The 25364-nt window shown below is 34.4% G+C and overlaps 1 protein-coding gene across 1 annotated transcript in view; it reads right to left on the bottom strand.

Moving 5' to 3' along the window:
- Lama2 (laminin subunit alpha 2) overlaps positions 1-25364 on the bottom strand; it is a 566319-nt gene that overhangs the window by 331324 nt on the left and 209631 nt on the right. The window contains exons 5-7 of the mRNA XM_076858266.2: positions 8605-8784; positions 5600-5689; positions 4106-4223 (exon numbers count right to left, since the gene is read on the bottom strand). Of these exons, the coding sequence (XP_076714381.2) occupies positions 4106-4223; positions 5600-5689; positions 8605-8784 (388 nt within the window). The remainder of the gene's footprint in view (positions 1-4105; positions 4224-5599; positions 5690-8604; positions 8785-25364) is intronic.

The following is a 25364-nucleotide window of genomic DNA, read 5'->3' on the forward strand; positions in this document are numbered from 1 at the left end:
TTCAGCATCTCCCTCAGATGTTGAGTTTCTTATCTGTCCTTACCTTGGTATGGATGTGTGTGTCTACAGGTGTGCACATACATACACAGCTCAATTTTCCTTTTATATTAGAAAGCAGGACCATTTATACAGTGTTCTGAACTGTGAGATTTTACTAACAGTGAATTGTGTTGCTTTTATTCCACATTAGCATATATATCTTCTAAGGCTACCCAAGGTACTACCTCAGGTCCCTATTAATAGACAGTTACACTGTTTCAAGATCTCCCCATTAAATAACATTGCATACATATTGGGAATACCAGGGCATGGTCTATAATTTTAAAATTGCTTCCTGTTTGTCAGTTGAGTAACTTTGAGGAGAAAATTCAAATCTTAGTATTATTTTAGCATTCAGACAGCTGTTTTGCAAATGCAAAAGAAGAATGCCAGACTACTAACCACTCATCTCAATGAATGTTAGTAGCAATAGTTGTAGCAATTGCATTATAATGATAAGGATCATGATAATATGCACTGTAAACCTATATGAGTACATCTATAGGCTAAATTCTTGGAAGTATAATTTCTAGTCACAAAGTCCATAAAAGTTAAATTTTAATAGCTTTAAAAATTCCCATCTAGATATGGTAGAGTAGATTTCTCCCCCCAGTAATAAATATGATGGAATTGTTAAAGAAAGCTTCACTAATTTTGTATCATATCAACCCTTTTAAAACCATTTCTGGGCACAGTAATCATGCAAGAATTGGCTGAACGCTTACTTTACTAAGTTAAAATTATATTTTATTGTTGTAATTGGAACTTTATTATAAGCGCAATCATCTTTTGCTTAAATTTTAAAGAAGATTTTTTTTTTCCTGAGAAGTCCATGTTTTCACCTTTGCTCATTTTTTGCAGGTTTATTGAATTTTTTCTTATTGATAAATAAGTAAGGATATTCCCTTCTCTAAGTTTCTTACAAGTACCTTCCCCAATTTGCTGACTTTGGATTTAGCATATAGTTATTTTTGCTACAGCAATGAAATTTCAAGCATCATTCTAATGATCATATAGTGATAAGTACAAATCTCTATGTATTATAAATAATTTTTGTATTTAGGACAATACACAAGAATGCTTAAAGCATCCCATTTGAACATGTTAAAAAGAAATTGAAGATTTCTTTTTTAAAAGAGAGAGAGAAGAGAGAGATAGAGAGAATTTGTAATATTTATTTTTCAGTTTTCGGTGTACACAACATCTTTATTTTATTTTTATGTGGTGCTGAGGATCAAACCCAGTACCCTGCGCATGCCATGTGAGCGCGTTACTGCTTGAGCCACATCCCCAGCCCAAAATTGAGGATTTCTGATGCTGGTATAAACAGAGGGAAATACGGAGTAATGCAAATTTATGCGACTTAGAATCAGTGTTGCTGAGTATATTTATAACTGAGAGTTATTGCAGGTGTAACATCAATGCCTGGACAGTTCTTCCTCAGAGCTCCTACAGCCAGGACACTCTACCTATAGTCCTGGTTGCTGTCTATCAACACCCTGCCCAGTTCTATGTTCATGGACTCTGACAACAGGGACAACACATGTCTATCAAAAAAAGAGCTATTTTTTTTTTTTTTTTTTACTGTCATTAGCAACTTGATGTTTAGCAGAATGTCTAAAACATGTGCTATGAAACTACCATATAAGTAAAGGATTAGAAATGTAATGAATATTAGTTGCCCTTTAGAGATAGATGCATCTTGCCTTAAGTAAGCTAAACTGATGAAAATCCAAATTAAGTGATTTAAAGATGATTATCCTTTAAATAGAGGGATTTATCATGTCACAGAAGAATTTATAAATATTAAGTCAATTGGAATGCAATTCAACTTGGAAATTGTTTTTTAATATAAACTTTTAGGAATGTATACATTTGCCCAAAGCATGTTGTTTATTTAAAGATTTTATGGTTAAGATGCCCATCTTTAATTTCTGGATCTTTGAAATGTTTATTCTTCTCTTTGAAAATATAACCCACTCTCTGCCCTACAGAGAAGGACAAAATAGTTTCATAATCTTAGGGTTTTAAATATATATCTCTAATTATCTATATAAATAGACTATATATATAGATAGATAGATAGATAGATAGATAGATAAATAGATAATAGCAAGTAGAAATCTGCTTTGCTATAGTCTATTTCTGTGGCTGACAAGTTGAACTGGTCTTTTTATTGTATGTGTGTGTGTGTGTGTGTGTGTGTGTGTGTGAAAAGTATAAAAAATTTTGCAGAACTGCTTAATATTACGTAATTATAACTGTTTGATACAATGTCAAAGGCATCAGGAAGAATCCCTACCCTCAAATGCTTTTTCCACTGTGGTTGCTGATATTCCATAAGCCGCAAAAAACATTTAATCAAAATTTAAAGATGTTTGTGAGCAAATAGCTATACATGTAGTAATACCATCAAGCTACAGAAATAATGATGTCTTCCCTTTGTGATCATGAGGATGGAACAAGAAGACATTATGCTAAGTGAAATACGCCAGGCACTAAAAGGCAAATAAAGCACAATCTCATGTGTCAAATCAAGAAAAAATTTTCTCTCATGGAAGGTGAAAGTAGAATAAGGGTTCCAGAAGTCGGGAAGAGTAGGGAATAGGGAGAGTCAAAGGTTGGTCAGTAGATACTGTTATAGTTTGGAGCTGAAGTGTTCTGCTCAGGTTCATTTGCTGAAAGCTTAGTTCCCAATGCAATAATGTTCAGAAGTGAAGCATCAGGGAAGTGATTGTATCACGTGGTCTCTGATCTCATCAACAGATTTATCTATTAACAGGTTCAAATCGAATTGACTATTGGGAATTATTGGGAACTGTAGGAGCTGGGGTCAGGTTGAAGGAAGGAAGACACTGGGGGTGTAACCTGAAAGGGTACCTGGTCCCAAGTCGCTTCTCCCCACACCCCCGCCCCTCCTTGGCTGCTTTAAAGTGAGCAGTGTTCTTCTACCCGTCTCTTCTGCCATGATGTCTCTGCCTTACCACAGGTCTAAAACTTCTGGAAATGTGAGCCAAAATACATGTTTCCTCCTTTGAGTTGTTTTTGCCAGGTGTTTTGTCACAACAGAAAGCTAATTAACACAAGACAAAAGACATTGTTCTGTTGTTTTATTGTATAGTAGAGTAAATATAGGAAATGATAATGTACTATATATTTAAAAGAAGTTGGAAGAGAGGATTTTGAATACTTACACCACAAAGAAATGCTAAATATCTGTAGATATTCCTACCCTGATTTGAACATTATACACTATGTACGTGTACTGAAATATCACAAGATACCCCACAAAGATGTAGAATTATTATGTGTCAATTAAAAAAAGATAAGCATTCATTTCTCACAATTTTCATCTCCTGCCTCGTCACCTTTTACCCTTATACCCTTCCTAGATTCTGCCCTAAACAGTACCTCTAATAAGTATAATTATCAAATCCTAATGAATGAATTTTTTCTGACAATAACCTGGTTTTAACATGTGAGGATAATCTCTCACCTTTGATTTCCCACACTTCATCAGACAATGAGTACATAAGGACTATTTACTAGGAAGAAGCGGTAGAGCATCGGGCTGCCAAGGGAACAACTAGAAGAATTAGAGCTAATACATGCTTCAGAACAATTTCCTAAGTGTATATGTCCTCTACACAGTCTAGGTTTTAATTAATGTTTATCAGCATTTCTATGAATATATATATATATATATATATATATATATATATATATATATATATATATTATATATAAAATACGCAAAATATATTTTATATTATAATGTTAGAAGCATCAGGTTTGTCCTTATGAGGATGTGTATGTAGTATGCTTTTACATGTTCTCATAATCTTTCCATAGTAGTAAATTCAAAAGTGTCAAATTAAAACAACCAAACTAAACTAAGTACCCTGGAAAACTAAGATAGCAAGGTAAAGAGCTCACCAGCTCTTGCCCTGGTTAAGATATACAAACTGAATATATGAGGGCAGTATGTAAAATCTCCACATGTCTATGTTACCCGAGTCCCAGGAGAGGAAGACAGACACACTCCATAGGCTTCTCAAGAACATACCTTCACACTCGGTTTTCGTCAGAAAGGTCCCAGCTCTCCAAGGTTTCTGATGGAATCCTGGACAGCACTGATCGCAGCTCTCGCCACACGTGTTGTGCTCACACTCACAGCGTGATTTCTAGCCACAAAGTGGGAGACACTTTGAACATTATTTAGAATCACAGAGAGGGATTCCTTCTAAAAGGCAGTACAAAGAAAAGACTTCTAGGCTATATACTAAAATGTAAAACTGGGTCAGCCTGGGCAGGAAGCAGTGGGTACCTCTGATCAATACCAGCTTAGGGTGATCCAGGCTGGTTCTGGAATCAAGGGCTTAGGTTTGGAAGAAATCAGTGAGGACCAATGGGGAATGTTCTTGAACACCAGATTCTCTGGTTATGCTCAGGTTTTCTGAGTCAAATGTGTTGTGTTTAAGTCTTCACTCAAAGTATCCTTAAATTTTTTGGACTTAGCAAAAGAGAAGCGAGTTGATTCCCCCAACTCTGTATCTAGGGGCAGAGGAGGAGCAGAAATCTAGTGTCCCTGGGCTAGCTCTCCTATCTGTGTGTGCTCTGAGTGGTCTCATTTGCCACATGCCACTGCCCTTCTAAGGTTGCCTGGTGGCTCTCAAAGCTTGGAAAACACCCCTGACAGCACATTAACAGGTAACAAGAAACTCTAACTCTTTTCCAGAAAAACATAGTAGGATTTTGAATCTTCCTGGGAGATAATATTATATGATCTATTAATCAGAAAACTAGGTATGAGTATAATGTCAATTATCATACAATTTTTGTTGAAGCAAAAGTAAAAGAAAACCCAACTATAACCCTACCAACATTCACTGATCTTACTATTCAATATATTTCTTCTGTATACTGCCCAGAAGTTGATTATGAATTTCACCGGTTTGTTTATGACAGAAAAAAAATAGATGCTCATTCATCTTCTTCTTTATATTATGTTCACCTAATACATTGTCATTAATGGAAAATTTTACTCAAAAACATTCCAGCGTTTTCTGGCCTGCTGATATCAACACTCTCCTGAATCCTCTTTCCCACCTATTCCTTATTGCTCCTGCCCTATCTCAGTCTCCTGTTTCATGGCCATTTATATATTTATTTCCATGCACATTTTTCATTTGTTTGCATTAATTTTTTGATTAAACATTTCTAAAGAAATGGATAGGTTGACTGATGGCAGGCATTCTCTAAAGCTAAATCATGCAGCAAGCTGTCATAGCTAGAGAAGCTTCAAAATAGATACCAGTTTAGAACATTTTTTGGAAAAAGAAAAAAAAAAACCTAATCTGTTTTCTGATAATGTGATGGCTGACTTCAAAGTCTATCATCTTAACTGCCAGCTCTATTTCACCCTGGCATGGCTTTCTGTTACACTGTCTAAGTGGGGACCTGACACCCATTCACAGTGCTCCCTGCCTGCAAAGCGGCTCATGAAGCATTTTACAGCTGAGCACTTCATTTTGCCTAAGCATCCTATAAATATACATACATTTGTCGCTGGATCAAGTGGACAAGCCCTGGCATGACCATAGCAGATGCACATCCCTCCAACCGAAATATCCTTGACTGAGTAGTAATACTGCAAAAAGCAATCCAGAGAAGAAATCCTGTTAAGACGACTGCAGGGTGAAAGCCACAAAAGGGAACATTCAGTTGGAAACTTCATTTTTTGCTTTTATCCTTGGTTTGAAGCATGCTTCTGTTTACTGAAGAAAAGTGAGGGCTCACAAAACAGATGAAGTAACTTCTAGATTTGTAATCATAGCCCAAAGAAAGAATGCCTGTAATTTATGTTAGGTGGGCATCTTAGAAATTTCTTTCCCATAGGCAGTACAAAGGCCATGCGGGAGTACCCATTGCTAAAAGCAGTTTTTAAATGGGGCTAAGGATGGTAATTCTTCATAAAAGTTTTACTTGGTTTCTTCAGAGAAAAGCTCTTTAATTGTGATAATAGAAAACTGTATTCACAAATCACATGCAGGCTATTTTGTCTGGTAGATTTGAAAACAAACAACACATTTAGGGAAAATTGATAATATTGTACTTCTTACCCAAACGTTGAAGGATATAAAAAGGAACTGCAAATTCGATGTGCAGAACACTTGCCTCTTTTATTATTATGTTAAAATGTCCATATAATTACCTTTTGATATGAAGCTAATAAAGGGGTATGATCCTAATTATTTTAATCTACCAGCTATTTTTAAAAAGATTATTCATAATTACAGAGTTAGTATTATTAAAAATTTAATTAATATGTGCATAATTGTCAGAGCCCTTTACCTTATCATATGGAATTCAAGTATTACTCTCAATGGAAGACAGAACTATTATTCAAATAAATACCTTAAAAAATCCCAGATTTAGTAATAATAAACTTGTGGACACAGATCTGAGTTCCCTAGCTAGAAATCCCTTTTATTCACTTACTCTTCTCCTCCCCCTCTTCCTCTTCCTCTTCCCCTACTTTCCTCTCCTTCTTTCTTTTGTTTTTGTTATTTACATATAGTGTCTTTTAAAACATTTTTTATACATTATCGTATTTGATATGCCTAGACCTTGAACTAATGAAACGTGTTAGGGAATTGGGATAACATATAAATCTCCTTTTCACTTTATAACTTAATAATATTAATACAAATGGAGATATTTGCTAAAAAAGCTGGCACAGTAGTATTTGCAGATGCTTTTAAAATTGGGAAATTGATTTTAAATATAAATGCATAATGTTTTGCTTTTGAATCATGAAGAGCTAAAATTCAATATCCTATTTTTATATATTTAAATTTGTATGTAGTGTTTATTAAACTTCAGTACTTTCAAAAAACACATTTATATGTTGACTTGTACTGCACTATATTAAATGCTCATGTACAACACAGTCATAAATAATGGATGTGCACCCCAACTCCCACTCTGACTCTTGCAAAAGATGATAAAAGGAACACTAATTTATTTTCATTGATTTTTTTTCCCTGATAGATATACTGTCAAGAAAGAATAAATTTCACTTCAATATTATTCAGTCTTTCTTGGTGCATATTTTTAAATCACACCAAAATGGAAATTAAAAGTGATTTCTTAAAACATGCAAAGAATCTAAACATTGCTATAAGATAATGATTACTTCTATATAACGCAATTGACAATACGTTGAAATATAGTATGTGGTAAAGTAGTTTCAGTTTTGGAAAAAACAGGGCACTAAAACATCTGAAAATAGCTTTCATAGGGATATTATAACTTTTGAAGTTATTTTGTGATGATGGAGCGGTTAGGCAGAGGAATTAAGTAATGAAAAGAAAAAACATGTGAGGAGTGTTCAGGAACTGTTGTATTCAGCTAAATGGTAAAGCAATTTGGTGACTGGTGGTAGAAGTTTGATCTTGGTATGCTCCTTCTATAATTAAATGCTTTCCCACAATGTTAATTTCTCTCTACCATCCTATTTCTTACGATACCTCTGGCCTTACAGTGGATTTCTTGGTAGCATGGATTTGCCTTATGGATTTATGGCTGAATTGAATCTCATGGTAATAATGTTGTGTGGCATCACATAAGCGAAGTGACATAAACCAGTGAATGGAGTACAGAGTAGACAGGCACAAAGAAGCACAATTATCACCCATAGCAATCTGAGATTGCCATCTATTTCACAATCGAACAAATCCCAGTTTCACATTGGAAAGCAGCACTTCTGTTAGCTCTATGGTCAACAATTTGTGGAAAAGAAGCTTTAACCCTTTGTTTTCCTTTGTTACATTCTATTCAAAAAGAAAAATCAAACAGTATGTAGTATCCCTTTTCTCTGATAGTAGTGTTATTTTTTTTTTTAAACTGCGGCTCATGATTGGTTATTAAAACCTAAAACAAAAATATTTACAGAGACAGAATAGTCTACACACTAGCAGCATTGATACCAGCTGGGAACTGCTAGTATTGAATAATCTCAGCCCTGCCCTAGACCTACTGAATCCAAATCTGCATTTCCACAAGAATACCAGCTAATTCTGTGCACACTAAAGTTTAAGATAAATTGCACTCTTTTTCTCTCTGTGTATATATACTGGGTCATGATTAAAAAGTGTATTTCTTAGTGAGCGTGATAGCAAAAAAGTATATCAAAGCCCCTGTCCTTTCAGTAATAACTCAGCAAAATTATACTAATAGGACAGGTCACCTAAAGTGAAAAAGACAACTTCTGTACTCAGACATCAAAAAAAAGCGGGGGGGGGGGGGGGTTATGAACTAGACATTATGATACTCATTTAACAAAAGTGGAAATTAAAGTTTAAGACAAATTTTACACACCTAATAAGTTGCAGACTTCAATTTGAACTAAAGAATGTCCACTGAATTTTAAAATCTTTGCTAATAACTACTTGTACAAATCATTGAAAGATTTCTTTTTTAAATTTCTTAACAGACAATTAAAATTGTCATTATATTGGCATTATATCATTCACAGGCTCATTCACAGTCATTATAACTTACTCTTCTTGTGACAATGGGGTCAATCTCTCTTGGGTCTTTGTGAGCAAACATCATCAAGTCGGCATTCAAGGTGCGGATTCTTTGGAATCTCAGGCGGATATAGCGAGCAGAGGTGAATTCCAGCAGTTCAGGAGAAGGATCATCAGCACTTGGTCTTCCATTGATCAGAGAAATGTGAATCTGCACAATGTGGGGAATAATTGAACACTCAAGTTTACTGAAATTAGATATGTTTTTATTTGTTCCTATAAAATAAAAGTAGGTCCCTGTTCTCCCAATTAGACAGATGCAGGCTCACATGTACTCACCAGACCACAGCGAGGTAACTGATATATTTTTTGGTTTTTCTAATATCCAAGCAAGCAATTCATTTGCTTATATCTTATAAACTATATACTACAACTACCTATATCCTCTATTCTAAGATATTGCAACATCGTCCCTTCCTAGGATTTCCATAAATTCATAAATCAACCTTTTCTGAAAATTATTGCACCCTAAGTTATTGAAGAATATGATACATGGTGGGACAAACTTAATTAAAAAAAAGCGGGGGAGAGGGGACGGTTAGAAAATATCTGACAAAAGCAAGAACCCATCAGGAACTTAATTCTTAATTCTGAACTTGAAATCATCTCTCTCTCTATGTGTATATATATTTACGCGTGCACGCGCACATACACACACACACATATATACACATATATAAAATATAGAAAGTAAAAATTGATAGATTATAGTGAAAACTAGACAAACTTATGCCCAGGGTAACAAATTTTTAGTAGAGTGGGGTTTTTTTGTTTGTTATTGTGATTCATTTACATTTTAGTAATTGGTAGAACAAAAAGACAAAAATGTACCAAGGACATAACATACCCTATGAAAAATATACTGCATGAAAATATGTTAAATCTGGATGAAATGGAGAGTCTTTTAGGAAAATAATTTAACACAATTGACACCAAAAGAAATACAATCTAATCAGACAATTTTTTAATGTAAAAATGGAGATATGCCCGGAATCTTTGCTCCAAACTCATACCAAAGATGGCTTACTCTCACAGGGCTATCTTGAGAGCAGAAAATTCTAATGAAGGATAAACTGTTTAACAAAATAAAAAGAATTCCTGGTACAAATACAGGAATTATGTCCCTGATATCTAAAGAACTCTTATAAATTAACAAGGGAAAAGACCAACAATACAACACAAAAATGGTTTAAAAAGACAAAGACAATTTCGAAAAAATAGAAATGTAATAATTGCTTTTTAAACTATTGATAAAATGCTAAATTTCACTCATAATAAGATAAATGTTGATTAAAAGGATATGGATAAATTTTCCCCCATATCTTTAGGTTGATAAAATTCCTCAATATTGGTAATACTGGTAATAATCTCTGATGGCAAGACTAAGGGATGCAAGACTAAGGGGTATTGAAAAATGTTTCAGAAAGCCAGGTTAGCAATAACTGTCAAAATGAGAAATGCAGAGTTTTTCACCTAGAAATTCTACTTTGGGGAATTATCCTACAGATATGAAATAATACAGATATCATATTACATATGGACTATGTTAAATGGACTAAAAATTTCCATTACTCCTGCCCCAATTTATATACCGAATCCTTAATTTTAATGTGATGATATTTAGAGGAGGGGCCTTTGAGCAGTAATTGGGCCATAAGTATGGGCCCTCAAAGAACAGAATCAATACCTAAAGAGGATACAAGTGTGTTACCTTATTTCAACCATGGGGCAGTACTAGAAGTCAGCAGTCTGCATTTCAGGAAGTCTTCATCATAACCCAACCATACCATGTTGGCACTCTAATCTCAGTCTTCTAGCCTCCAGAATTTTGAGAAATAAGTTTCTGTTGTTTACAAGTCACCTAGTCTATGGAATTTTGTTATAGTGACTTGAATGAGTACAAGTAATATTTTTTCAGCATATTTGGTGTTACAGCAAAACAAACAAACAAACAAAAAAAAACAAAAAAAAAACAGGAAATGACCAGATATCCATCAATGTTTGACCAGTTAAAGTTATACTGAAATATGTGTGATAATAAAAAATAAAGGATCCATAATATAATGATAGAAAGAACTACTTTTACTTTTTTGCACTATATAAATGGATTCCTACCTGTGCAATAAATTTAGTCTAATCAAAATTTTTAAGGAATTGAACTGAAAATGCATATATTGGCACAGGGCTAATGAGACAGGAACACTAGAAGTGGGATATCTGTGCCAGGGCAGGAGATGTTCTGGTGTAGGACAATTCATGTGCACACTGGGGACCTGTGACTCAAGGTCATCCCCTGGGATTTTTCGTCTACTTTTTCAAGATTATATATCCTGTTTTAATTATATTTTTGACAGGAGAGGCAATGATATCTATTTCTATTCCTAACATCCTGCATTTAGATAATCCCAGTAAGCATTTTACAAACTGACTGCCAATAAACTACTTGAGTCACTAGAGAAATATAGCAAACTCTGAGATGAGAAACTAATTCTGATGTCACAAAGAAGACTCAAAATGCCTCATGATCAGAATGTGAAATATTCTAGCTAGTTGAATTTAAAGTGGATACTAAGTGAAGAATAAATTCATATAATCAACAAGTTGGAACATGGTAAAATGTAAGTTCACCTAAAGCACTGCATCTTAAACCACTGAATACCTTCTATTGTAGGAAATTCTAAGAGTAAAGTAGATCTTGTGTATGTCACAATTCTGGCATTTAGCAGGTGAGCCAATAAATACTTAAAATTAAGTTGTCTTCATTACTTAAAGAGACATCAATTAAATGTTAAAAGAATGAACAAACAAAAGCTTGAAGTCCTTAAAACTAGTGTCTCTTAAAGGTTAATTTTTGCATCAAACAAAGTCACCAGTGCCTTGAATTCATGCTTACATTTCTTTCAAGTTTTCTCTGAACTTTTCCCTAAAGTGTTATTTGAAACAAATGAAAAAATTAATATTCATTTAAGATTATAGTTTTCAAAAGTTATTAATGTATCTTTGGTGTTAATGTTATAGTGAACCACTTTTGTATTATTTAAAGAATCAGAAATCTCTCACTTAAACAAAGATTTAAAAAAAAATTAGGTGTGTATGTTCTCATTTAGGTTACTAACCCACATGAGAGCTCCATGAAATATTCAGCAAAAAGAACACTTCTCCTCACAGCTTTGGTATTTTCCTCAAGCTACTCTGCCAAGAGATCTTGTGAATATGGCTCATCCCAAGCTGTTTCTGGGATATAAAACCAGCCAGCTGTTTGGCCATGTGTGTACAGCTTCCTTGCGTCAGTTTTTTTTTTTTTCTTTATTTTTTCCCCCTTCCTTTTTTCCCCACTCTCCTTCAAAATAAATCATAACATTGGATAAGATATTTCCACTGGCACGATGTTGTGTAATTTCAAGTTTATTGGATGGTTTAGCCTACTTCCTGATTCCCTATGGGGTGACAACTGGAAAGTGTCTATCTTCAAGAAAGATGAAAGAATCAGACCCCAAGACCACGGTTGTCTTGCTGTGAAGCCCTGGGAAATCCATGGCAGTCTACTGTCTTCTGAAATTCTTTCTATTACAGACATGTTGGTGGGTGTATGTTCATGCTGTCACAGGAATTCTTTCCAACTGAAAATATCCGACTATGATTATAGACTAAGCTTTTGAGCTTTTAAAATTGCTTGTTTTTTTTTTCCCTGAAGTGAGCTTTCAGAAAAATAAAGGGGAAAACACATCAGAATATCTTTTTAAAAAATTATTAAATGCCTATATCAATATTACACTGTATTCACCCAAATAATTCTGCTATTAAAAGGTTAAGCATACTGCATTATCACCTTTCCATTAAAGATGGATAAGAGTTATATGTCTCTATGGCATTTTTTTTTGCTTTAGAATATCTTTTAAAATATTTTGTGTATCAAATAATGAAATTCATAGTATGAAAAATTGCCCCTTATTGTATGACTATATCTATTTTGGATTGCTGGAAGTGCTATGGTCTCCTTACGCTTCCCAAATGATACACGTTTGTTGAGGGAATGGATGGACGGGAGAAAGAACATTAGCGAAATCAGTATCAGAAATCTTGAAATAAGTAGTGGAAGTGGATGAAGTTGAAATGTGATATGCTTTCTTAGAACATTTTCAAAATCTTTTTTTTTTTAAATTATCAATCTCCAAAGAGGGTGCCAATGAGATAGGTACCACAAGTTGAAAGTAAACAGACCCCATAAGTTTAAACAATGAGTTCCTGTGTGTAGGGTGAGATTAGCTACTTATATCTGTGACTAAATAATTAATGTATAAAATGAGTGGATGATTGGATGAGGCATCTGGGAACTTGTTAAATCAAATCATTCATTTTTGGGGGATACCAGGGATTGAACTCAGGGGCACTCAACCACTGAGCCACATCCCCAGCCCTATTTTGTATTTTTTTTTTTTTTTTTTTTTTAGAGACAGAGTCTCACTGAATTGCTTAGCACCTCATTTTTGCTGAGGCTGGCTTTGAACCCAAGATCCTCCTGTCTCAGCCTCCTGAACTGCTGGGATTAAAGGCATGCGCCACCATGCCTGGCAGTCCAATCATTCTTAACATGGTATTATTTCAGGGAGGAAGAGTAAGATTATAAAGATAACTTTTAAAATTAAAAGAGTCAATCACTTTTATTTAAGTCTGTGAAAAAAAAATGAGTTTAAAAAAGGGGAGTAAGCTGTAGACTACTTTGAAAAGGGGGAAAGTTCAACAATTTGTCATGTGTTCCCAGCACAAGGTAAAGGCTCTCTAGTTCTGGTTCTGGATGGAAAATTGGGAGCTTTCTAGACTACACTTCACCTGTGTTCCTACTATTCCAGAGCGTCCTCCATTTTGTTGCCCCTGCTCTTGGGAAAGTCACCAATGTCCTTTACCTTTTTAGTATGTGAAATAACCAATTATCAGTTCTTAACCATAGTCAGCAATTGAAAAACCTTGATTACTCCACTGATATCTGGGACACATAGTTCCTGTTTGGCTCCCCTTCCCCGGCTATCCCATCTCAATCTCTGTCACTATTATAGAATGATTTTCCCTTAACAAAAATGTTTTGGACCTGAAGTATTTTAGAATCCTTATATTTATATTATTTTAGAATCCATATATATATGGATTCTAAAATAATATAAATATAAGGATTATATATATATATATATATATATATACACATAGAGAGAGAGAGAGAGAGAGAGAGAGAGAGAGAGAGAAAATCATTATAGAATGATTTTCCCTTAACAAAAATGTTTTGGACCTGAAGTATTTTAGAATCCTTATATTTATATCATTTTAGAATCCTTATATTTATATTATAAGAGAGAGAGAGAGAGAGAGAGAGAGAGATATCTTCCAGATGGGACCTACTTTCAAACAAAAAACTCATTAATGTTTCATATATACCTTACACACATAGCCTAAAAGTAATTTATGTAATATCTTTAATGCATTTGTATATTGACTATGACCTATCAGGTGGGTCAGGTGTGGAATTTTCCAGTTATAGTAACCTGTGGTACCATGTCAGCTCAAACTTTGGAGCATTTCATAGTTTGGATGTTTAGAATAAAGATCCTCACCCTGTACCTTAACTCTTCCCTAACTTTCTAATATTAGAGCACCACAGTGCACAGTCCTTTACTTCTGCTCTGGCCACACTTACTCAGTCATCCCATCATCGCACCTGGCTTCCAATACCATCTACTGTGATATCTCTCACATAGAAACTCCAGGCCTGGTCTCTTCTCTCTGAAGTTTAGAATGCAACAACCAACTGTCCACTCATTGAAGTTACTAGGCTCAAGTTCATCCCAAAGGAGTTCCTGCTTTTCATACACAGTCTTCCCAACATTACTAATTCATCCCATCCTTTTACCTACTTCTGACTTAGTTCTTTTTTTTTCTTACATCCTATGTCAAATTTATTTGCAAATCTTGTTGGCTTTACTTTCAAAATATGTCCAGCATCTAATCACTTCTTACTACCTCCACTCAAACCATCTCAGTTCAAGTTTTCTTCTTATTTCACCTGGGGCCCTAATGATGGTTGTTTCTCTATTTATTGGACAGGAGCCCAAGAGCTTAGAAGTTTCTGTTTTGTTAACTGATATAATTCCTAGCAGACACTGGATAGCATCTGGTAAAAATAAAGTGCTAAAAAATTATTGAATAAATAAAAATTTCTAATATTTAGTAATTTCTAAATATTTAGCAAATTACAATAGCTTTCTGTCTAAAAAAGAAACAATTTCATGGAGTAATATGATTTCTTTTCTACTATTAATATAACTATATCTGTGAGTATGCTATTTTTGCAAAATTAAAAACTCATTAACCCTTTATTTCATTTTCAATCCAAGCATTTTAATTTCATTTAAAGATAAGTTAGTAGTATTGGCCCACAATTTTTTATATCTTAGTCTATTAGTTAAAAGAAATATTAATTAATTTTATTCTCTATTACATCAAAGTTTTATTTTGATTGCTATTTTTTTTAGCTGAGAATAACACATAAATGTGTGTGTTTTTTTTTTTTTTTTTTTTTAAGAATAAGACATTTTATTTGAACTTAAGAACTTCACCTATGTTCCTACTATTCCAGAGCATCCTCCATTTCCTTGCGCCTGCTCTTGGGAAAGTCGCCAACTTTCAACCATAACAGAGTGACTTTTATCCACTGGTTACCTCCAACATTATTGTAAGTTAGTGAGAAATTATTAAAGACAAAAGTAAAATCATTTCTGAAGAGAATAATAAGGGGATATACAGATAAATGGCTATCTTCCTCAGGTGCCTTTGTATTCCAGTATCCAGAACTTGGAAGACTTCTTTACATGCAAATGGTAGTGTACTAAATTAGATGGAAGATGTTTAGTAAATATGTTACTAACATTTAAAGTTCACAAGCCCAACTAAAACAACTGCTCTGTCATGGTGGATGACTACTAAGCTGCTTGAAAAGTAGTGCTTTAAAAATAAAATGTCAAAGACTGTGTATGACTTTAACTAACTAACCTATTCCAAGAACACAGGGAAATGTTAGCTTAATGAAATGTTTAACTAATATGGCCATATCGTTGACAACTCTGCCCTTAAGTTTAGTCTTAAAACTATTCCATAAGAGGCATTTTGTGTTAGACACCTACTTGGTCCCAATTGCCCTGAAACTTAAACTGCTTTTCTTTTTTCTTCACAATTATAATTCTTGAATTTGTCATTCCTGGATGAAAGCTTTGCCTTCCATGAAGTATTTGAACAGATTCTTCACTGTCAAAGCAATATCCATTAATAGATTGCAACATAATAAGAAAATCAGCTCTCTTCAGAGTATTTGTCATCTTATGTTTTTATTTTTCTTCTTACCTAGCAAAACTCCTTAAAATATTATGTTCCAGAAGTTTTTGTAGCTTCTCTGCTTGTCAAAAAACAAAATAAGAAAATAATCATTTCTGTAACCACCACCATTTTGCTTCACAGTTACTGCAAATCTTGCAGCTTTTTTTTTTAACTTCCTGTAACAATAGCAGATTTCATGTGACAGTGATTTCTAATTCCTATAAAAACTGCTGAATACCCAGAAGGTCTAAATTTTTAGGAAATATCAAAAGTGGAAACCAAATCTGAGCTGTTATAAGAATTATCATTTTCTTGAAGTCTCAAAATTGGTATGGACCCTCTTTTCAAAACACCTTTGTTGTTCTTTTGGGTTTCTAAAAACAATTCAGGAAAACACTTATTTTTAAGTTCCTTGTTCAAGGTGAGCTAAGGTTAATTTCAGCTGAAAAACACACAGATGGGTGACCTATATTCCATCATAATTAAACAGAAGATCTTTATATCATTCCCTCTGGTCATGATGTTTAAATAGAATACTGACCCTAACACTAAGTTCCTAAAATTTTCAAAAAGAGGAAATAGCTCTAAATGCAAATCTCACCCTTCCTCTCCCCACCCCCTTTTTTCTGAAAGGACTATTACATGTAAGAGTTTATTTCATATATATTCTATAGTGCTTTGGAAAAATACTTCCAGTTGAAAATATTTTATTTATCATTGTTTTTTTCCTTTCTCCTGTTATGTAATATTTGCATGGATAAAAGAAAAGTAGTCAAAATAGATTTTCTCAATCTCTTCTGGGAGTTTCTCATTTACATTTTATCAAATGCAAATGCCATTGCTAAATCCTTGTGCTGTCAAGCTAAGACTATATACAGATATAGTCATCATCTGAAATTCACAGCCAGAAAAGACTCTAAGAGGACAAGCCATGAGGAAAAATACCAAAATGAAGTTCTCTTGCTTTCTTCAAACATTTGCACTGCTCTAAATTTTGTTTTGGACGTGCCCCAACCAGAGAGTGCCTAAGAGAATAGCATCATTACTCATCTGTTTCAGCTCTATCACTATTTCAGAAATTTCTTACAATACACAGGACCTTGACTAGAGAAGCAATAGTGGTTATTATGGTATATTTACTGGATACCAGAAACTCTTATATGTGCTCTGTATGTACTAATTCCTATAATATTGACTCATTCAATGTTTCTAACAACCAACCTCATGATGTAGGTGCTATCATTGGCCTTTTTTAAGGAAAACAAAAAGACTTTAAAATGTTAACAAGAATGACCAAATATAGCTAGGATATATTCCAAATCTAGACTGACTTTAGTAGATATCACTGCACTACCTCACAGAGCAGGGACTCATCAGGCATTTGTTGAATGAAATAGCATCCTGTAGATAGCATCATGTAGATACTATTTGAAGACTTGTAGCAACAGGAGGCTCATCACTGTTGAGAGAGCTTATTATATGCACCCTCTACCCAGTCTATCTCCTGACCTGCTCTGTGCTGATTCTGTCTGTGATAGACCTTGTATTTTTAACTCCATTTCTTATATGATGTTCTGCATTTGTTCCTCTGGAATTATCTTTATAGCTTAACTTCCCCAGCTTTTGGTTTTCTGCATTAATTTGTGTAGCAATTGTCCTACTGGTTCTATCCATTCTAGACTTCCTGTGTAGAATTCTTACCATGCTGTAGAAACTACTCAGGACACACCACTGGACTGGATGTGCCCAGGTCTTCTGTGAAGGAACATGTGTGAGGCACATGAAAGCACAAGAGATCACTAATCAAAGAACAGTTCCAGAGCCAATAAGACCCCTCAGTACTGGTCCATATCAAGATAAATTCTCCTGGCAAATAGAAACTATTTTTCTATGCTGGTCAAAACCAAAACTAAACATGTCTCAGAGTTGAGGACAGAATCATTTTTATCCAGAAAAGAACCAATAACTCCTAAAAAAACCACTTATTATCATAATCAATTAAATTGGTTATGACAGTTTAAATACTTAAATGTTTTATTAAGTGAAAACTATCACTGGTATGCCAAAAAATTTACTTAATGGTAAATTATATAAGGTAGGATGTATGAAAACCTCCAATTAGAGGGAGAAGAAAATAATAATGTGTTAACACTCAAAATAAATATCTGTGAAACTAACATGGTCTTCCTTTTAGGTGTACCTAAAAGAGAGAGTTCTGAACAGGAAAAAATCAAATGAGAATACAATGACCCACATTGGTAATACAAAACACTTGAAAGATGTATAACCGTACAAAGGAAAACTTAAGCAACATTTTCCTGTTTTGTTTTCAGTTCCCAAGTGGGAACACTTGTTTAAAATTAAAATAAAATCTTGGAGCAGGAGGTCTCAATACACTGCCAGATCATGTGTCACAGATTGGAACAAAACCTAGACATGCACTTGAAAGAGAAATTCAGACTCTTTTGTTCTTATTCTCTGATTCAGAGGATCCTCAGAGAGAAATTGTGTGTGTGTGTGTGTGTGTGTGTGTGTGTGTGTGTGTGTATCTTTTATAAGTATGTAAATTAAAAGCTGTATAAATATATTAATTTGATTTTCCCCATTTGTATAGAAGCTGCATTTTAAGATGGCCATTAACCTCAACAGATCTAATCTTCCAAAAGGCTCAACCTCAAGATGTAAGAGAATTTAAATGATGGAGTCACACTAATACTCGGAGAAGAGTTTGAATGTAGACACAAGTTCCCCAAGAACTATCATTTTTTCTAGGCTAGCTATATTCCTAACATCCCTTACATACATTTGCAAAGAAGAGTCCCCAGTGACTGCCCACATCATCCTACCCTCTGGCACTTCTCTGCCTGCCAGCTCTCTGCTTTCCACATATAGGAAAAGTCTTGTTCTCTGAATGTTCCCTCTTTTGTCAACTTTTCTACTTCTTTTAGTTTTGCTTGCACAGTATTAACTTTTGGTAGTTACTTTCATAGTTTTACTCTTTCTCTGTTCATGTTTCATTTCTTTACTCTTGGTCTGATAATTTTTTTTTCATCATTAGAGCAAAGTTGTACATCCACAGCTGGTCAAGTTCCTATGCTTACAGGTGAAATAATGTGTTCTATTGCTCAACATATGGACCAGCTTTGTAAAAGGAAACCATGGGCATTATCTCTCCAATTTTGTGATTTTTTTTTCATTGCATAAAAATATCTAAAATAAATTAAATTAATTTTTTGTAAGACAAATTTTTGTATTCCCATAAGTTATGAGTTTTTCCTTTCAGCAGGCTTAGTAGTTTGTGTGTAACAGTGTAAGGATGTTTATGTGCTTTTCTGACACTGGCTCTTTCTGTGTGCTTGATGCTTTGTATAACTGAGATCGTGCATGTTGGAGATAGTTTGCCCATGTTCAAACTGTGGCTCTGCTACTTACTATCTAGGTATAGTAGGCAATTTAATTAATCATTCCTTAAATATGGCAGACAACAGCAATAATTTCTACCTAACTGCTGTTTAGTGGATTAAAAAAAAAAGATCAAGAATAATGTCTATCGTACAAGAAAATCTAAGTGCTAATTGTTATTCTTGTGAGAATAAGAACAGTGCAAGTGACTGTTTTTTCTGCTAAGCAGGAAGGACTCTATTCTTTACAGTAGCTACCCATTACCAACCTGGCTCAGCAACATGAATGGAGTCACAGAGTTCCCACCCACAATGGAGGGGTCGTTCTGAAATGCTAATGGGATGGGACATCAACAGGAGAACACATGTCCAGAAGAAAATGACAACTTCTTGCTTTTCATCTTCTTATCCATGTCTATTTTTCACACAAGCAATGAGGAAAAAGAAAGATCAGAGGACTTCTTGGCTCAACCCCCCTCTACCTCTGTGCTGAGGGTTTTATTCTGGGGATGGCCTATATTCTCATCTCCTGACATGATGCTTTGGGGTCTGAGATCAGAGGAAGTGACCAATACCAAAGGCTGCAGGAAGAATAGACTATAATGACCACTAGCTGGACTGTAGTTTGTGAGAAGAGAAAGATGAAAAGGAAAAGAATCTGATGTAAGAAGGGACCCCCTGGAAATCTGACTTTATACTTAAAATTTTGCTAGAGTCACCAGATTTATATCTCATACTACAATGTGCACAGATGGCTAAATATTAAACAGTACAAAGGTTCTAAGAAAGTGCTTCATTGAAGATGCTTGGTCTTCATTTCAAGTACTTTGCAGAACAACAGAACAACAACTGTGATACACAAGTTTAGAATCCTCCTTTTATTCTGTATAGGTGAATCAAAATCATTTATTTACTAGGTTTGCAGGATGCTGGCTCTGTGCACCTCGGCATCTGTACAGCACCAGCAAATCTCTAGTCCCTTCAAAGTAACAAAGGATCCTCTCCTCCCACACAGTCAGAAGATGAAGTTTTCTGCAGATTTACCAAGTACACAGTGTTCTTGTTCTTTTGCTGGACTCCAACTAATAACTGACCACAGGAAGCTGCAGGGCCGTGCCCTCAAAGAAGCTCAGAAACAGCTCATGTTGTTGGTTTGCTGGCGGGGGTTGGGGACATGCTGAAACTCAGGCTCTGGTTTCCTACAGGAACCCATGCAGAATAGCTAATATTTAGAAACATTAAAACTTGAGAACAATGAATAAATATCTGATTAGAGGTCATCGATCATTACTGTAAGTTATTTGTCTTAAGTGGACTTTGTTTCACAACATTTCTTTTCTCTCTCCTCTTGACAAACACAGCGTGAATGAAAGGTAAAGGGAATAAAACATTTAATCAATCATCCAGGGGCCAAGGCTGAATTGCTTTCTGTTATACATTTGCTGCCAAGTTCATGGAATCGGGTTTGTTTTCAATTATTTGTAATATGCTTTCCCAGAAGAATTTATAATAGGTTGTTTAGGCACTGTTCCCTTTTCTATTAATGACAAAAATACAACTGTTTGTCCTTAGCAAAAAGAAAAGGAGTTAAATTAAGAAAATAGTTATGAATGCTGCTGTTGGCCTGGAGGGCTTTTTTGTTTGTTTGTTTGTTTTCATTCTAAACTGGCTTCAATGAGAACCGGCAACAAGACTGTTTCATTTATTCCTTGCTCTCACAATCTTACTTCCAAAATAAGAAGCTAACCTTAATCTCTTTATTGAGAGAGTTTATGACAAGGACACTTATAAGCAATTAAAAGAAGCTACCTTGTGATTATCTCTGGTGTTGTAATGATTGTGAACTTCATTCCTTGAAAAAGAGATATACTGTAAGCCTGGTGAATATTTAGTGCTGGGAACCAATGCTTTTAACCAATTTGTTAAAATTATCTTTTCTCAGGCTTCTCCAGCAGCTCTCCTCTAGGGCTCTCATGGCCCATCACCACCAGCATCTTTGTCATGTTTAGGATCTCAGTCATGAGGCACAAATGAGGACAGACTCTTTACCAACAGATGCCATTCCTTATTAGTTGGCTAGCTGTGGAAATCTTTTGAGAAACAGAAGGAAGAATCACTGTAATCCTGTTCCTAGGCAGCCCAAAGGGCTCTATTACTTCTGTGGAAAGAGGATGTCTAGTCTTCCTTGTCCCAATCATTATACCCCATAGCACAGGGTCAGAGACCACAATGGTCTTGCTCCATGGCCTTTCTTATTCACAGTGACCCTGAATGTATCCCTAGGGAGCTGGTTTTCAAAAATCTCAAGTCTTGGACTGGCATTAGAAGTGGCTGGGGTTTGTATATAGTTTTTTTTTTTTTTTTTTTCTGAAAATCTAATCAATATTCAGTCCCTTCTGTGACTTCCTTTCTGATAATTCATTTTCTTTTCTGTTTTTAATCCATTCTGCTCCATCATAATCAAGCCCTTCTACATCATAATTAAGAGCCCTTTCATTGAAATATCTCATGATCTTTCTGTCTTCTAATAATTTACTTTAGCTGAAGTAATCCTTCCTCCTAACTGCCAGGTCTATATGTCTACTTCTTTAAATCTCCTTAACTGAGACTGTGAAGTTTTGCCACTTAAAAAAAAAAAAAAAATTAAAAGAGAATTTATTTTCAGTCCTAAGGTCATTCCCCATTTGTTTTTTACTTAGATATCTGTCCTTGTATTTATATATTCCTGTATCCCTTGCAGTAATATATTTGAGAAACAGTTCTGATGGTTTGACTACAAAAGAGAAAAACATTCTTTTAGGTCACAAAAACTGTTATCAATTATATAGCTTGTAGAGAAGTACACAGACAATACCAACACTCCTATTTCTTTCTTATGTAAAAAAGTAATTTAAAAAACTCATGAATGATTTAATAATAGCATTCCAGAGTAATAAATCCAATGAGTGTTGCCCTTTAAAAATAATTATTGCATGGTGCTCTACTTATAAAAAGTTTGACTTGTCTCTAATATTTTTAATACTACTGCATTTTTCTTGATTCCCGTTTTTTTGGTTTTTTTTTTTTTTTTTTTTGAAGGGGTAGAAGGAAAACTATTTCAAGAACAAAGGTTACTGGGGAAAAATATCTCAAAAAAATTAAAAGTCAGAATAGAAATGGAAAATTCAAGCTGAAAATAGAGGATGGTCCAGATGACACAATTTCCCACTTATTTCCCTTGGCACCCAGGGGTCCAGGGCTCTTTCAATGTCAGTGTCCCTTAACAAGCAACCACCAGGAGCTACTGGGAAATTTTAAAGATTTCAGGAAAGAATTGGCAACCAAACATGGTTTACTTAAAAAATCTCTGCCATTCTAATAGTCTTCCCTTATCGTTGTTTTGCTTTTCACAGCCTCAGAAACTGATGGTCAACCACAGTTTGGAAATACTAAGATTTGCCTTGACTCTTTCAAGATAAAGAGAGACCATAATCACATAACTTAAATCAAAATATGTTGTTATAATTATTCTACTTTGTTAGTTATTGTTGTCAATCTCTTACTGTGTCTAGTTTATAGATTAAACTTTATCAAAGTTGTGTATGTACAGAAAAAACACATGGTATATATAGGGTTTGTTACTATTTAGAGTGTATCTGTGCAGCTACGAAGGACTACCATATCATAAAATCAAATTATTGTAGTCCATTTAAGAATAATAATCATTCACCATGGAAAGGATATTACTATATCAGTGTCACTAAAAAATGAGCCAGCAATAAAAAAGTAAGAACATGTTGCAAAATTATAATATGTTCAATCCTATGTTTAAATCTATATTGTAAATTATATGGAAAATGTACATTATGTTATAAATTTCATTTAAATTTATACTTCTGCCAGCTTCTGTTTTGAGTCCTTAAGATCATTAAACCACAACAGATTAAATCAAATTTTAACACATGATCATTTTAATTTAGGCTCTCATATTTACAAATAAACCCTATTTTTATACATCACTGAATAGATCATGTTGACAAATTTTGTTAATTTTTAATTTTGAGACCAGAAGAACGATTATGCTTAGGTGGGTTATCTGACATGTCCTTCTAGCTTGTAGAATAGCTCGTGTTTGTTTTCCAATGAACATCTGTTTGACAAATTGAAATGCTAATTATGATTTATCATTTCCATGACATCAAATATCCAGATAGTAATAAACATTGATGACTAACAATATTTTTTAGTTTCACCCAGATGTTTGGCATCGCATAAGAGAGTACCTTAGTTTTATGTAAAAAAAAAAAAAAAAAAATACAAATGTTTCTTGAGTTGGGCTCAAAACAACAGAGAAGAACCTCATATGAATAAAATGATCAATCCTTTATTTTTTCTCAATATGTACAATTCTACTAAGAAGACTTTTAAAATATCATAAATAAAATTTTACTTAAAAATAAATATTTGGGACTGGCATGTAGCTTGGTGTTAAAGCCCTTTCCTAGCATGTGTGAGATCCTGAGTTCCATCTGAAAAACTGCAAAAAGTGAAAATAAATAAATAAATAATATAATAAAAATAATTATCTTTCAGTGTTTTCCAAACTGACAAAAAACAGAATTGAAACTTAATTGTGACTATCCAGTGTTAAGTGTGAATATTTGACGCTTATTATATGATTTATATTATAAGTTGTTTAAAAGTTTCTAAATTCCAAGTTTATCCTTCAGATGCTATTTCAAGAATGTACTACTATGATATATTCTTGAATATACAACAGTTAACTATTTGAAATGGGGATTCTGATGGACATGAAACAGACACACTACTTGGTTTTCTTTTGTTTAATGTATAGTAAATCTTGAAAAGCCTGGTCAAGTTTTTCTAAATGGAAACGGAGCCCCTTTCCCCTGGCACTGTTTATTTTGTAACATTTTCATTTTCTTGGGAATAAAATGGAATTAGCAAATTGTCCAGTGCTTTTCATGTAAATCACACCAAGGTTCATGTGAACATTTCTCAAAAGATTATTTTTTGCCTCCAATAACTAAGAACATGAAACACTAACAACATTCTTGGGAGAAATCTCCCTATCCCAAATTATGTGTGTCTACTCTTTAATCTTATAGTTTCTACACATTTCTCTGACCTCTAAAGATCAACATCCTTCAGGGCTCAGTTCTAGAACATGGTTGTCAAGAAATTCCTTGGTGATCTCATGATTTCTCAAGGCTTCAAATTCTTCCAGTATTTTTTTTTTTCCCAGCAGTACTGGGAACTGAATCTAGGACCTTGTATATGCCAGGAAAGTGTTCTACTACTGGGTAATATCCTAGCCCCCAAATCATATTTTTAAGCAGTACTTCTCATCTGAACTCCTGAATACTATATGTTGTCTATTCAACATCACCTCAATGTCTAATCGACCTTTTAATATATACAGAATTGGACTCCTGTGTCTCCTTGTCAAACCTGCTACTTCAACAGTCTTCCCCAATTCACTCCATCATAACTCAGTCCTTCTATTTGCTCAATTCAAAACCATGGACTTGTCCTTTGCTCATCTCACTCTCTCACACTTCCATGTGAGATCATTGGCACATTCTTTTGGCAGTTCCAATTGGTCAGGAAATCCTGCTGAGTCTACTTTAAATATAAATATCTTCTATTCAGCCATTCTTCACACCTTTGCTGCTGCTACCACACTCAAAGTCACTGTCATTTATCTTCTGAATTGCTGCAAAAGTCTCTTCACTGCTCTCCTGCTCCCACCCTTTCCCCCTGTGCTCTAACACTCACCCAGAGCACCTGGAGTGAAGGGAGTGAAGGAGAGTATGGATGGGGAACTTTGTGTGATCAAGGGTTCTTTTTGTAGTGTTGAACATGATCTAAGATTGGACTGAGGTGCTGGTCATCCAAGTCTGTGACTACACTAAATGCTACTGGACAACACACATAAAATTGATCAATTATGTTGTATAATAAAATAGAT

Source organism: Callospermophilus lateralis, chromosome 6 (assembly GCF_048772815.1).
Source record: "Callospermophilus lateralis isolate mCalLat2 chromosome 6, mCalLat2.hap1, whole genome shotgun sequence".
NCBI lineage: Eukaryota > Metazoa > Chordata > Mammalia > Rodentia > Sciuridae > Callospermophilus > Callospermophilus lateralis.